The sequence below is a fragment of the Aplidium turbinatum genome, chromosome 6 (genome assembly GCF_918807975.1).
Source record: "Aplidium turbinatum chromosome 6, kaAplTurb1.1, whole genome shotgun sequence".
NCBI lineage: Eukaryota > Metazoa > Chordata > Ascidiacea > Aplousobranchia > Polyclinidae > Aplidium > Aplidium turbinatum.
Genome location: NC_137477.1, coordinates 9,026,818 through 9,042,222, shown reverse-complemented (window position 1 = coordinate 9,042,222; position 15,405 = coordinate 9,026,818). Strand labels below are relative to the sequence as shown.

General features: G+C 38.1%; 1 protein-coding gene across 1 annotated transcript; it reads right to left on the bottom strand.

The window, feature by feature from the left end:
- Positions 1 to 121: 121 nt before the first annotated feature.
- Positions 122 to 15,172, bottom strand: LOC145772219 (serine/threonine-protein phosphatase CPPED1-like). The gene is made up of 6 exons (XM_082584069.1): positions 15,019 to 15,172; positions 12,746 to 12,835; positions 12,271 to 12,387; positions 4,834 to 5,116; positions 3,363 to 3,576; positions 122 to 1,202 (listed from the first exon to the last, which is right to left on the bottom strand). Exons 1-6 carry the CDS (start codon positions 15,161 to 15,163, stop codon positions 984 to 986), a joined length of 1,068 nt encoding a protein of 355 aa, XP_082440195.1. The 5' UTR covers positions 15,164 to 15,172; the 3' UTR covers positions 122 to 983.
- Between the last annotated feature and the right edge of the window lie 233 nt (positions 15,173 to 15,405).

Sequence of the window (15,405 nt, the reverse complement as noted above, 5' to 3'; positions counted from 1 at the left end):
TAATATGGTGTCTGCAGTAAGCAATATATCAACTAAGGTCTTATCGGTTAAGGCATAGTGCATTTTAATCGGCCACTAGGTAGCAAAGATCAGTTCTGAATGCAAAGCAAACGTAACATGGATGAAACTGCGCATGGAAATGTATGACAGTTGAAGGAAGCGAACCTTAAGCACTTGCCTACGATAAATTATTATCATGATTATGAGACGCGGTAGATTATTATCTCAGAAATGATAAAGCTTCTTTTTAAAAACTACCGGAATGGCCCGTTTCGGTGAGTCCGATCCCTATTTGGTGATTTTTTCATTTTTTTTTTAAATTATCGGGTACCGTAGCCTAATTATCATTGCCGTTTTAAGGTTAGGGGTTAGAAGTTAGGAACTCACCGAATCGAACTCACCGAATCGGACTCACCGAATAGTAGCAGACCCACAACTACAACTTGTATTGGAATTGCAATTTCAGTCTTAGTAAAACTTGGTTCAAGTGACATGAATTTCTTTCACAATACAGTCAAAGGTGGGCAGTAGTAGTACTACTAGTAGTACGCTCTTTTTTTTGAAGCGATAGCGCCGTAAACAGCGCTGCATTTTTGCTTGAGTAGCGGATACAGTAGCGACACTACTTTCAAAGCACCCAGACAGCATATCAGTTGGTTTTTTTGCATTGATTCCACGTCTGCCGTTAAATGACTGATTTTCTGTCTGGGTGGCGATGCCCACATGACAATGCAGCATAACATGTAAACAGGCAAAGCCTTCGCCACATGAAATAGAAATTGCAACTAAATCTACTTTTTAACAAAAAATTGAACACTGGTGTTGATCATGCATCGACAAAATAGCAATCATTTAATAATTAAAATGCTTCAATGAAGTGCATACAGTTATACACATGCCTTTAAAAAGATATGAAATTCACTGCAATATGAAACTATGGCTTTGTTTTATTATATGTCGTTTATTTGACATGATGGCTTCGTTTATATTAACAGTCGCGGAAGTAAAGCATAAGCAAAGCACAAGGCCAGGGACACTCCAGAGGGACCAATCTTGAAAGCCCCATCGCCAATATGTGTTGGAATATCAGCTATTGGATAATACTGCTGATTGACTGAACTCTCAGACACTTCAACAATTCTGATTCCAGCTTTGTCGTTACCAAGCTGAGCTCCGATAGCAGAAGAGACGATCACTTCAACCTGAGAAAAAATATGGTCTTCTGAGATATTGTTGGACTATCACCGCAATTAGACACTCCACCATAAATCAACCATTTACTGACATTTGGTTCAACGTCTCTACGTTGAATCAATGTACGAAAGAACTAACTTTTGGTTTAAATAAGAAACAAACTTACGTCTCGGAAATTTGTTGATTAGAATTATTATGGCCTTTCTGCTGCAACCGACATGAACAAAGTCGGTTTGAAATAAATAAATACAAAATAAGCGTAAATGATTAGGAATAAATATCTTCTGCTGACGAATGTCAAACCCACAACAATGCATGACATAAGCGACTCAGTGAAATGTTTTATAATGCAAAAAAATCTTCTTTTCAAGCGAGTCAGTCCAATGTAAAACTGTTGAGGATGCATTTCAGTCTATCGCATGCGCGTTCGTTTGATAACCCCTCAATTGAACAGAAATACGAACTACAATATTCCATCTACGGAGCGGAAAACCTTTTCTACAAATTCGTCAAGAGTAAGTTGCTTAAACCTACCCAAGACAGCAAATCAGTCGTTTTTTTACAATGTAAATGTAAAAAAACGACTGATTTGCTGTCTGGGTATCCCACACTGCACGGCACCAGTTACACACTATCGATGCGCAAACATTGTACGTATTTGAAGAGCAACTCTGGATGTGTAAATGCGGCATTAATTTTTGCATGTAGTTTGCAGCGTTCTTAACAAACAGACAGAAACAGTTGTGACTAACGACCAATTTGCAAATTTTACAACTTTTGGCTGAACGCCACCAAAGCCACTGCCAATGCTCTGGACAAAGTTAATGATCGATAGTTGCAAGGCAATTAGCGAGCACGTTTTGGAAGAACAGCCACCAATCAATGACCACACACCATGCAGTATTCCAAACACACCAATATCTTATCATTTTGTCTAGCGTGTGTGTCGGATTTCATTTATGTCTAGCTTGCAAGACACGGCAAAGTTAATACTGTAGTTCAAAATAACTGCAGTTTCAAGCAAAAAAAAAAAAAACACTTAACACATTAATTAAAGCAGAAATTCTTATCGTTGTCCAACAAAATACTTGTCATTAAAGAACTTGATTAAAACGTTTAAAAGCTCAGTTGTTAACAACATATATATCGCGGTCACAGCTTTAAAAAATGCCAAAAATAAACGAAAACGACACACAGGTAAAAAGATGGCCGCTAACGAAGTTAGCTTTGCCGAGGGAAATGTGGAATTCATGTCCACAAACAATGTGCCACACGATATAATTCGACAATGACTACGATTTCAAAAGGTAGAGTAGACCATAGGTAGACAGAAACACATTTGTTCACTTAAAAATAAGGTATGTACCATGCAAACAAAACAACAATCGCGAATTACCGATCTACTTTACACGACTGAACAAAACAACAACTGTTTTTCTTAATGCTCTATGTGCAAGTTTTTCTATTGATGCGTGCATGACATAATATGTGACACAGAAATAACCAGCTAGCAGTACCTACTCACTACATACTGTATTACTATATATGTTCAAACTTAAAATGGATAGATGGACACATTTTCAAATAAACGCATAATAATTGGCTCTATGATATTTAGGCGCAGAGTTGGGATATTCCAAGTAAGATGTATTTTATTGCTTAACAATGCAACAACGTGAATGTGGCACTGAATCTTATCCTGCTTGGCACTCAACATTGAAGGAATGGACTCGGAGTAAACGTGTGACGTTTGGCTTCGTTCGCACACAAACGTACTCGCTGCGCCACTACAGTATACAGTAAAGCTGGCACTGCCACTTTTGTAAAGCACTGAGAACAACGCACATCAGCCACCATTACAGACCTAATAAAACGCATTATCATCATACGCATGGTGAGATATCAGATATCTTGCACGAAGTTCAGTGGGACCAGAGTTCGACGCCGATATTGAGCAACCTGGGAAAGGTTTGGCAGAACAATTGATGTTTACTTTAAAGGATAATTTTCAACAGACATTGACTTTTTGCATCCCCGTTACAGACTTATCCAAATCTTCAATTAATATATATACAAGCCCAGAAAGCCACAAAAAAAACTTTTATCAGCTTACAAAATTAGTTTATTACACATTAATTGAATGTTTGCAGTCGTCTACATCTACTTACAGTTCCGCTGTCTGAGTCCCACTTGCCACCGGCATTTCTATGATAATGGCCTGAAAATGCTTTTTTAATCCCAGCCAGGGCAAAATCCTGCAGCAATTCCAATCGCTTGGTTTTCGGAATTGAAAAGTAGCCGCCGTCAACTTCGCTGGCATTTTTAAGGAATAGTGGAATGTGCATAAAAATCAAGGTATGCACGTAAGCGCCAGTTTGAGCTCTGCAATATAACAGCAAAATGACAGACAGTACAAAAGAAAAATGGAGTTTAAATTTCTAAATTGGTATTTTTGTCATGCAGTTCATGTTTTATTGTCTCATGTACATTGTTTTATTCTCAACGAATGCAACTTTTAAAAAATTACTTTTTAAAATGTAACCGTGCTATTTTGTATCCGCTCTCATGTGGTAAATTGCATGCCCAGTAGTAACAATCGGACGTGGTTATGCTTAAGACATGCACTGTTCGTATTTTTGGCTGGAGATCCCGTTTGAATTTTCCGCTACCTGTGCATGGGATGACTTGCAGCCTGTGTTTTGCTGCAATAAGAACTTACTCTCGCCGTGGAACTTACACATTAAGAATATTCAGGAAAACAAAACTGAAAATGCGTTGATCTAGAAAAAAACTTTACAAGTGTTTACTTAGCTTAAGCGGGCATTTGCTTAGCTGGCTCATTCCGCTTGGCATTATTTGTTGAAGAACTACGCGACTTTAATGCTTTGCTCCAGTTTTTCGTAAATTTTGTGATAATTTGGGAAAAAAGAAAAAGCACATTCGGTCGAACACTACTCAGTCTTGTAATTACTACATGAAAAGAAACAAGCACTTGGATTTAATACCTTCTTTTTAAGAAGTACTTTTGTAAGTTTGAAAAACTTTTAGTTATGGTACTCATTTCTTTATCATAGCTATCTTCTTGCTATGACAACACGACAAAAGCAGTTAGGGAAACAATTATTATGCATTGTGAATAATTGCCAATTGAGGCAATGGCATTTAAAGATTGTGTGGACAGTTCTGTGTAATCAAGAATTGGCTTATTGTGAAAAGTTTTTGTTATGCAATTTAAAAATATTTACTGCACATTCTTGCAGCACTCAAGAGTGAAAATATCAACTCAGAAATATATTGGCATCAGTACATTTCTTAGGTTAGCTAAATATGCTTGAGCAAGCTAAATCTTTCTCAGTGGGCCATTGGGTGACATATGCCCCATTGCCCCAGGATCCACTATTGCCCATGGCCATAGGTTACTAGACAGAAGAAGATAAAAAGTTGCTGTGTTTGATATAGAAGGCTATTTCTAAAGCCAAAAACTTTAAAGGGAAGCAAGCAACTTATTTATATCTATAATCCTAATTTCCTAAACTCTCAGCAAGAACCAAAATCAAATAACTTACTGGGAAAGATTTAGTCGACAACAGACTTTAGAAAGATATCAATAGTAGGAGGAGTTAAGCAAAGTCCATTTACCTATCCAGCTGCGTTTTGAGCCACGCATCCTGTTGATCGCACAACTCTTCTGACAGCGACGAGTTGAAAAAACACTGACTATGCAAAGCAATATAAAAGACACCTCCCATCCAAAAGCTGTAATATTCATCTCCAAATTCCTTTCTGTATATTTCCATAGTATCATTGGTTGGGGCGTTTCCTACATCATGATTTCCAGGAATAACAAAAATCGGAATCATGGTATTCAAACCTGAAAACGCTTTCCTTATGTCTGCTATTTGTTCAGAACGATATTCACCTCCTGTTGAAGTAAAAAAAAAGTTTTAAAACTGTTACAAAAACAAAATGCAAAAAAGCTGGTCTCCAATAATAGTATAGAGTTAAGGTAACTGCAAGATTGTGCAATTGATAACCTGCTATTATTATAACCATTAGTAAAAACTAAATGCAGCAACACTTCAATGGTCACAAGTCTGAAAAATAAGAAAAAATTGACATTCCTAATATTACTTTTTTCAAAAACATTTGCAGAACTTGGCAAGTTGCATGCCTAAAAAGGATATAATATTCAACTTTATCCTGTTATTCATATATATACACAATAAGTATTATTATCTTCAAAAAACAGTACCCTACTCAATGTCAGTCAAGTACATATATATAGTCACCACAATCCGAAAAACCCTACAGCTTGTTTTTCCTTGGGAGGATATTCAAGAGATTCTTATTCCATGTGATTCCAAGAGATTCTGATTCTTATTCATGTGAGGTAGGTGTGTGGTACAAGTAGCACCTTTGAACCCTGGGCAGTCGCCATGGATTGTTACACCATGGGTCTCGGGGAACACTGGTCTTGATCACACACCAAACTAACAAGTGGGTCCACGTCCCACCTCATGGGCAACAACCTCGACTGGTTGGCTAAAACTTGTTAGAAATCCTGCTGCCTTGCAGAAAATACTTTTTAAGTAAAGGCTAGGCCCACCGCCAATAACTGTGGTTAGCGTTAGGAAGGGCATCCGGCTAGAAAATCTATGCTCCAAAATATTATTTAAATGCAGCAAAAGCTAAAAATGGCCCCTAGTCCCCAGCAGCCCTTAGATGGGCAAGGGGTGCGAAGAATCTCTGGGTTCCGAGAAAACAAAAAAACATTGAAAAAAGATTATGGTGCTAGAATCGGATGCTGGAATGTGGGAAGTTTGTGTGGTAAAGGAACTGAAATATGTGAAGAACTAAGAAAAAGAAGGGTGGATATATGTTGCCTAGAGGAAGTAAGATGGAGGGGACAGTCAGCGTGGTTTTTAGGTGCCAATGGGAGGAGATATAAGTTATGGTGGTCAGGAAATAACACAGGAATCGGTGGTGTTGGTTTCTTGGTAAAAGAGGAATTATGTGAGAAAGTAATAGAAGTTAGAAGAAGGAGTGACAGAGTGATGAAAATGGTACTCGCTTTTGAAGAGGAGGTAGTGAGGCTAATCTGTGCATATGCACCTCAAAGTGGTAGGGATTACTTAGAAAAGGAAAGTTTTTATGATGTTTTGGCAGAGGAATGGGATTTACGGAGTTCAAAAGAGTTGGTGTTTGGATTAGGAGATTTTAATGGACATGTTGGAAAACAAGCAAATGGGTTTGAGGGCATTTATGGAGGGTATGGTTTTGGGGAGAGAAACATGGAAGGAAGAATGCTACTTAAATTTTGTGATGAAAGGAAACTTTGTATTGCCAACACATGGTTTAAAAAGAAAGAGAAAAGGAAGGTGACTTACAGCTCAGGAGGACATGAGTCGGAAATTGATTTCATTGTGGTTGGGCAGGAACAGAGAAAGTACTTGAAGAATGTGAAAGTAATTCCGTGGGAGTTGCGGCATAGACTAGTAGTAGGAGACTTAAATATGAAAAAAGTGAAGAAAATTGTGAAGAAAGAACGAGTTTTTGTGAGAAATGTGTGGAAACTGGAGGAAAAAGAAACGAGAATTAAGTTTGTGAAAAGAGTAAAAGAGCTGGTAAACATGAGTGCGCAGAACTTGTGGGCTTCATTTCAGAAAGGTGTCCTAGCAGCATGTGATGGAGTATGTGGGAAAAAGAAAGTGAGGAGGGATCGTGGAGACACATGGTGGTGGGATGAAGAGGTGAAGCATGCGATTTCACAGAAAAGAGATGCATACAAGCAGTGGTGCAAAAATGGGTTAGAAGAGAATAAAAAGAAGTATAAGAGTATGAAAAAGAAGGCAAAGAGGGTTGTTGCAAGAGCTATGAAGAATGGTGCTGAGGAGGAACTTAATAAAATAGGGGAAAGCCAAAACAAAGTATTCAGACTCATAAAGCAAATGAAAAAGGATGGGAAAGATATTGTAGGAGGAAGATGTATAAGGAGTGGAGATGGGAAGTTGCATTTCAGCCCGGAAAGCAGAGGAGAAGTGTGGAAGGAACATATGGAAAATGTTATGAATAAGGAGAATGTATGGGATCATATGACAGAAGTTGATCTGGTGGAGGGTCCAGTGGGAAAGGTTACTCGTGATGAAGTGGTGGAGGCAATGGGGCAAATGAAACTGCATAAAGCCGGAATGGCCCGTTTCGGCGAGTCCGATTCGGCGAGTCCGATTCGACTAGTCCGATTCGGCGAGTTCCCTATTCGGCGAGAGCCCTTTTCGGCGAGTGCCCTATTCGGCGAGTTTTGGAAATTTTTAAAAGGAAATTATCGGGTACCGTAGCCTAATTGCAATTGCCGTTTTTACATCGTTTTAACGTCGCTAAACGTTGAAATCGTGCAGAAAGGAATAAAAATAAACTGTTTGAACTATTAAAATTCGTCATGTCAGTTAAGTTGTTTTTATTTCTGACCATCATATGAAAAACAATACACGTCAACATAGCAAAGGCAGAAGCGACAATTCACGTCAACATAGCAAAGGTGTAGAAAAAGGTAGAAGCGACAAAACGCGAACGTTAAAACGTGCTTGTGACCGAAGTAAGTTATTGAGTTGAAAAAAATTTAGCAAGGTTGCATCACCTTCAAAAAAATTTAAGATATGAAGGAAAAATAAAACAAAGAAAATGTTACAAAAAAAATAATGTTTATGTCTATAAGTTAGTACTTTTGAATAGTTAAAATCATAGGCGCCTAACTATTTTTTTTGGCCGTGGGGGAGAAAGCGTGTTTCATCAGCAGCAACGTAAATTCAGCGAAATGTCACGCAGATGGATGACGTAATTATGTCGTCACACTAGGATTGCTTTTATTGCCACACTCGGAGTTATCGCTACGTTCGACCTACCGTTAATTATTATAAACAAAGCTCGATTAAAACACATGCTATGCGTCTGCGTTGGCTAGCGGTTGATGGACTGCGACTCTTTAAGCTAAGCGCAACATAAAGTTTAGCAACGAACTAGATTTATTAGCATGAAACAAGAGACGATAAGGTTTACTAAAAGGTATACTGTAAATGGAATGAAAATACTAACTTGATCATATGCTTGAAAATATACCTGTTGAAAGCAAAATCATTCATGTTTACATCAATTCAACAGCACGTCACCTTTAATAAATTTAAAAGTTGCTGACATCCGTAAACAGCCCTTGAAAAATAGTTACAGAGAGACGTTTGATTAAGTTTTCGACTTGACATTGCTCCCTTTTCACTACAATATCGCAACTTATGGCTGACCAGTTTTCAAGTTTCAATTCGCTGTAATACGCCCGTGTTGCAGATGAAACAAAAGACGCGCATATTCCCCGCCTTTGATCGGGTTTCTATGGCAACGGTCGTGTGTGCGCCATGCAGTTTGCGCTAGTCCGTTGTTGTGTTGATTATGCCACGTGTGCGCAATGCGGTTTGTACCAGCCCTAGTTACGTTGGTTAGTGGTAACCTCGGGCCGAGACTTCAAGTTCATTTTCACAGCAACCGATTCACTGCCGCGACAATTCTCTGCAGAGGTTTCGACTTTCGAAAGCGACAGGAGGCTGTTTGCAAGCGCATTAAGTTAAACGCACGCTGCGTCAACGTAGCAAATTATGTTGTTTTTGGGTGCATTCAACATCTGATGACATTGAATCGACGCAAAATGGTAGATTTTTGCTATGTCACAGGCAGCAAAATCAGTCATTTTTACATTGATTCAATGTCTGCAGACGTTAAATCAACGTAAAAATGACAGATTTTTTTGTCTGGGGTGGGATTGTAGCATCGCTACTCGTTCTAGTGATTATTTACTGCGAAGCTGTTGCGGTTTGTATTTAAAAATGTTTTCCTGCTGCCGATCGCTAGTTCATCTATTGTTTTATGTATCAATGCCGCATAAAAAGTTGCTCCCACGCGGAAATATGCGTGGGGGCCTGGCCCCTACGGCTTAGGCGCCTATGGTTAAAATGATTAGTTTGGATCAACAAATGTGTGACCTACACTCCTACAGCTTAGATTGAAAGGAAATTATCGGGTATACTACTGTAGCCTAGTTATACCGACCAGCAAAAATTTGTTCCAAGAACCCAGTTAGCCTAACAGTTCATTTTTACATTGTAGTAACCGAATGAAAAGGCTAACCAAATGTGTGGCCTATCGTTTTAACGTCGCTAAACATTGAAATCGTGTAGAAAAGGGTGCTTTTGCTGACTAGGATACGTTGAAACTGAGAAACATTCACAGAAGCCCTACGATACGTTGCATTTTTAAGATAATGTATTCAGACGTTGAATCAATGTACAAATAAAATGTTATGCTAAATGGGTTCTTGGAACAAATCGTAGGGCTTCTGTGAATGTTTCTCAGTTTCAAAGTATCCTAGTCAGCAAAAGCTCCCTTTTCTACACGATTTCAACGTTTAGCGACGTTAACACGATAGGCCACACATTTGTTTAGCCTTTTCATTCTGTTACTACAATGTAAAAATGAACTGTGTTCTTGGAACAATTTTTTGCTGGTCGGGATAACTAGGCTACGGTACCCGATAATTTCCTTTCAATCCAAGCTGTAGGCCACACATTTGTTGGTCCAAACTAATCATTTTAACTATTCAAAAGTAGCCTACTAACTTATAGACATAAACATGATCTATTTTATTTTTTTTTGTAACATTTTGTTTGTTTTATTTTTCCTTCATATCTTAAATTTTTCTAAAAGTGTTGCGACCGTGCCAAATTTCTTTCAACTCAATAACTTACTTCGGTCACAAGCACGTTTTAACGTTCGCGTTTTGTCGCTTCTACCTTTTTCTACACCTTTGCTATGTTGACGTATTGTTTTTGATATCATGATCAGAAAGAACAACAACTGAACTGACATGACGAATTCAAGCACGTTTTAACGTTCGCGTTTTGTCGCTTCTACCTTTGCTATGTTGACGTGTATTGTTTTTCATATGATGGTCAGAAATAAAAACAACTTAACTGACATGACGAATTTTAATTTAATAGTTCAAACATTTTCTTTTTATTCCTTTCTGCACGATTTCAACGTTTAGCGACGTTAAAACGATGTAAAAACGGCAATTATAATTAGGCTACGGTACCCGATAATTTCCTTTCAAAAATTTCAAAACCTCGCCGAATAGGGCACTCGCCGAAAAGGGCTCTCGCCGAATAGGGAACTCGCCGAATCGGACTAGTCGAATCGGACTCGCCGAATCGGACTCGCCGAATAGTAGCAGACCCCATAAAGCAGCCGGTCCATCAGAAGTGAGTGTAGAGATGATAAAAGCAAGTGGAGAGTTGGAAATTGAAGTAATGCTGCAACTTAGCCAAAGGGTATTAGATGGAGAGGGAATGCCGGAGGAGTGAAAGCATAGTACTGTTGTTCCACTGTTCAAGAGAAAAGGGGATGTGAGAAGTTGCAGTGCATATAGAGGTGTAAAACTACTAGAGCATGGAATGAAAATTGTGGAGCGAATACTAGAAAAGAGGTTGAGAACATTGGTGAAATTAAATGATATGCAGTTTAGATTTATGCCAGGAAAAGGTACAGTGGATGCTCTGTTTATATTGAGAAGAATGCAGGAGGAATACTGAGAGAAGCAGAGAAAACTATATATGTGTTTCGTCGACTTAGAAAAGGCATTTGACAGAGTACCAAGGAAAGTGATAGAGTGGGCAATGAGGAAAAGAGGTATACCGGAGGTATTAGTGAGAGCTGTGATGTCTATGTGTGAGGATGCAAGAACAAAAGTGAGAGTTGGATCAAATTATTCAAACGAGTTTTTTGTGAAGGTTGGTGTACACCAAGGATCAGTTTTGTCACCTCTGATATTTGCTATTGTGGTTGACGTTGTAACTGAAGGAGTGAGGGAGGGCTCATTGAGTGAAATTTTGTATGCAGACGACCTGGTCTTGACAAGTAATAGTATGGAGGGATCGGAGAGAAAGTTTGAGAAATGAAAAGAAGCATTTGAAACCAAGGGTATGAAGGTGAATCTTGAAAAAACAAAAGTGATGGTGAGTGGAGCAGAAGGAACAGTTGTTGAGAACAAAGTAGATCCCTGTGGAATATGTGGAATTGATGAGAAAATGATGATGAGTGATGAGAAATTCAATGCAAGGAATGCGGAAAGTGGGTACATGCAAGATGTGCTAATGTCAAGAGAGCCGCAACAAGATTGGCGAAGTGTTTTGTTTGTGGGAAATGCAGTAAAGGAAGGAATGAAGTGGAAGGTCATGATGATGAGTTCTGCCATGACATCGAAACAGTGACAGACTTCTGTTATCTGGGTGATCGGATAAATGGAAGTGGTAGATGTGAAGCAGCGGTGACAACAAGGGCAAGATTGGGCTGGGCAAAGTTCAGGGAATGTGGGAAAATGTTGCATGGCAGAAAATTTTCACTAAGGATGAAAGGAAAAGTATATCGGAGCTGTGTGCGGCCTGCAATGCTATATGGTAGCGAGATATGGGTATTGAGAGAGAGTGAACTGGCAATCCTGAGAAAAACGGAAAGGTCAATGGTGAGAGCAATGTGTGGGGTGAAAACGAGAAGGGAAAAAAGGACTGAAGAATTGTTGGATATGCTAGAGATGAGAGAGACCATAGACCAACTGGCAAGGGCAAATGGAGTAAGATGGTATGGACATGTGATAAGGAGGGAGGAAGGAAGTTTTCTTAGAAAGGCACTAGATCTAAAGGTGGATGGGAAGAGGAAACGCGGTCGTCCAAGAAGAACAAGTGAAGGATGAATTTAAAAAAGTCGGACTGAAGGAGGAAGATGCAAGGGACAGGGTGAAATGGAGAAAAGGGATTAAAACAATTGCTGCGCAGAAACAATCGGCCACCCCCACTAGTGGGGAACAAACCGACGATGGATTATGATGATACCAAAAACCAAACCATAATTCTATTCTAATACAAATAGCTTTGCTTAGCATTGCGCTAGGCATTGAGCACTCTTTTGTGGCATTAATACCATTTATCATACTAAACAGGGATGTATGTATAATATACATATATACAGTATATATTGTATTACCAGGAAAAGCATTAATAATATCCCCTCCAATGAGCATAAATCTTGGCCGAGGTGTCAGTTTGTTGAGAGCAGTTACTATTTCTTCAGTGCGATTTATTTCAATATCCCACTTCGAACCTTCAAAAATACAGTTAAATATATAAATTAGTAGGCATTACGTTATTTTTTCGATCAAAAATTGTTGCATTTTAAGTCAGAAGAAAAAATCACTTGGGGAGCACACTAATGCCATATCATATATATGTCTTCTAAATAATTTAGTAATTGCAGCCTTAATATTTTGGAAACAAAAGAAAAGAGTGTAGGGTTTTCGTATTTGCTGCAAAGTCCAAATTTGAACTTACTGTAGATTCCCAAGGAATCAAATAACCAGAATAATCTAGAAATAAAAAAGATATGCAATTGCAAAACTCCATATTGGCAACGTACATTAATAGTTTTGTTTATATTAATTCTTGTCTAGTTAGATACTTACCATTGGATCCTTGTACTTGATCAATAAGTCCAGGCTGAGGATCAGTGGCAAAGATAAAGTTATATGGATCTGTCCACTCACCTTCATCACCTAACATAATACGAAAATTAGACTACGGTACTTACTGGTTAATTATAAAAATAATACAATTAAGCTGTACACTACCAATCAGTCAATGGTTGATTTGCCAGAAACAGAAACAGCACATGTTTGAAATATGCACGTTATACAGTACATACAATGCTAACGTTGTATAAAATCCCCATACTTAGAGACAATTACAAAATGCAACATTTTGCCACTAAACATTAAGCATTCAAGGTGTTTCCTTGCCACTGATGACATCATGCCATATAGTGCAGCATGTGTTCAACCTTATAAAGGTCCACAAATATTTTGTAACTTTAGTTAACACACACGTTGCGATGAAACATAGGTAAATTCATATAGGTGAATTAGAATTTATTCTAGATTAAGTCAAATCTATAAAACCAAATCCTGTTCAGGTTATATCATTTCAAGTACGAAGTAAAACAAATTGAAATTTAATTTTTTGCTTGCAACAACAGACTAAACCAAATTTTCAGCAGAAAATTCAATTCAATTTATTTTTCATTGCTGGCGCGAACATGTAGAAAACGGCAAAGTAAACTCACGAATTTAGCACCAACAAAAGGGAAAGATGGCAAAACCAAAAGGTTTAAAATATGCAAAAACAGTGTTGAGATGTCACTATCTTTAATTTGCACAGCCACAAAACCTGGAAATGAGATAGAAAAGATAAAAATTTTTATGTGAAAACAGTACAAAAATAGGGCTACAATTACAATCAACACTTGCCAGTGTAACAAGGGCGATTTTAAACACAAGCTGAAGTTAAACAAAACAAGCCAAAACAACCCAAATGCTGAAAAAATCGGTTAGGCAATGTTGAAATTTGATATCCTTGATGGTTTTACTCTGAAAGCATCAAGCAGTGTTGCAAGATTTGGTTGGTTTATCCAGCCAATACAATATTTGACACAAAGATGTTCCTCAAAAGATGCTAGTCAAAGGCGATGCGATAGTAAACAAAACGCGCTATTTTTTGTGTTCTGGTTCAAGTTTTGCAACATAACAAAACATTATTTCAATACGATTAAGCCTACTCAGTGGTACTGATTTCGACGTTATTTGGGGTAATTGCAGCGAGACTTTCATATATTATACGCTAAAAGTTTGATATAAGCTGTGATTGTCTTCTTTTTCTTCACTTTGTGGCTTATTGCAGTACTATGTATAATTATTGTATAATTATTGTAGTACTGTAGTATTGTATAATTATTGTAGTATAATTATTGCAGTACTATATATGTATTAAGACTTTCTAATGCTAGCCCACATCTTTCAAAATTAATTATGATGTGGTTGCAATTGACTATTTGATGGCTACATGCACAGAGTCACACGTAGCCTAGCCACTTCTGTGTAAAACATTCAAAACAATTTTTCATTATTTTTAAAACTTACTACGTAACACATTACAAAACACTTGCACCTTGTTTTTCTTGACATGACTTCATGTCATACTAAAACTCTGTAAATTGATCATTACTACTTAACAAACATAATAAGAAATAAGAATACAGGAAGCATAGTAACTTTCTATATATACGGTAACCGGGGTGACTTTTTTCACCAGGGTGACTTTGATCAGCACTGTTTTAGCTTTGTAATTGCCAATTTGAGTAACTGGACTTCGCTCAAGTACTTCAGACCCCATCCTTGGAATTTGTCTGTGTGCGCAATTGTGTGTGTGTGTGCAGACCCCATCCTTGGAATCTAAAGTACTTTAAGTTCAATTTAAGTAGGCTATTGCTTGATATTGTTCTTCTATACCGTCAACCGGGGTGACTTTGTTCACCGGGGTGACTTTGTTCACCGGGGTGAATTTGATCAGCACTGTTTTAGCTTTGTAATCGCCAATTTGAGTAACTGGACTTCGCTCAAATTCCAAAGATGGGGTCTGAAGTACTTGAGCGAAGTCCAGTTACTCAAATTGGCAATTACAAAGCTAAAACAGTGCTGATCAAATTCACCCCGGTGAACAAAGTCACCCCGGTGAACAAAGTCACCCCGGTTGACGGTATAGAAGAACAATATCAAGCAATAGCCTACTTAAATTGAACTTAAAGTACTTTAAGCTTAATTCAGTTTATACTAGGCTAGTTCTTATTACCAAATGCTGTGTATGGATAGACAAATCAAAAATTTCAAATAGTCATGAGTTTTACCTTCAGTATAACCTGCAACCTGAAGGTTCTGTGCTTTCAAAAAATTATTTCCTGGAATTGATGAAGCAGCAGCACAGAAATAAGAATGTTTAATCACAACTACTGCGCACAGCAACGCATACTGGTATAAACACTTCTTGGCCATTGAGTACTGTTAGTCAACCTGTAAAATAATAATTTTAGACTGATTGCCACTTCAATTTACACATTTCACTGTTGTGCACTGTGCAAGTGTGCATGCCTGACTGAGAAGTCGGGCAAAAAATACGCGACTTCGACAAACAAATCTGGCAACCCTGAAACCGGTTTAGTGCAAAGATGTCAAGGGCGCACTAGGGGCGCACGGATTCGAGTTTTCCGGACTCCTGCTCCACTTCGACTCCAAAC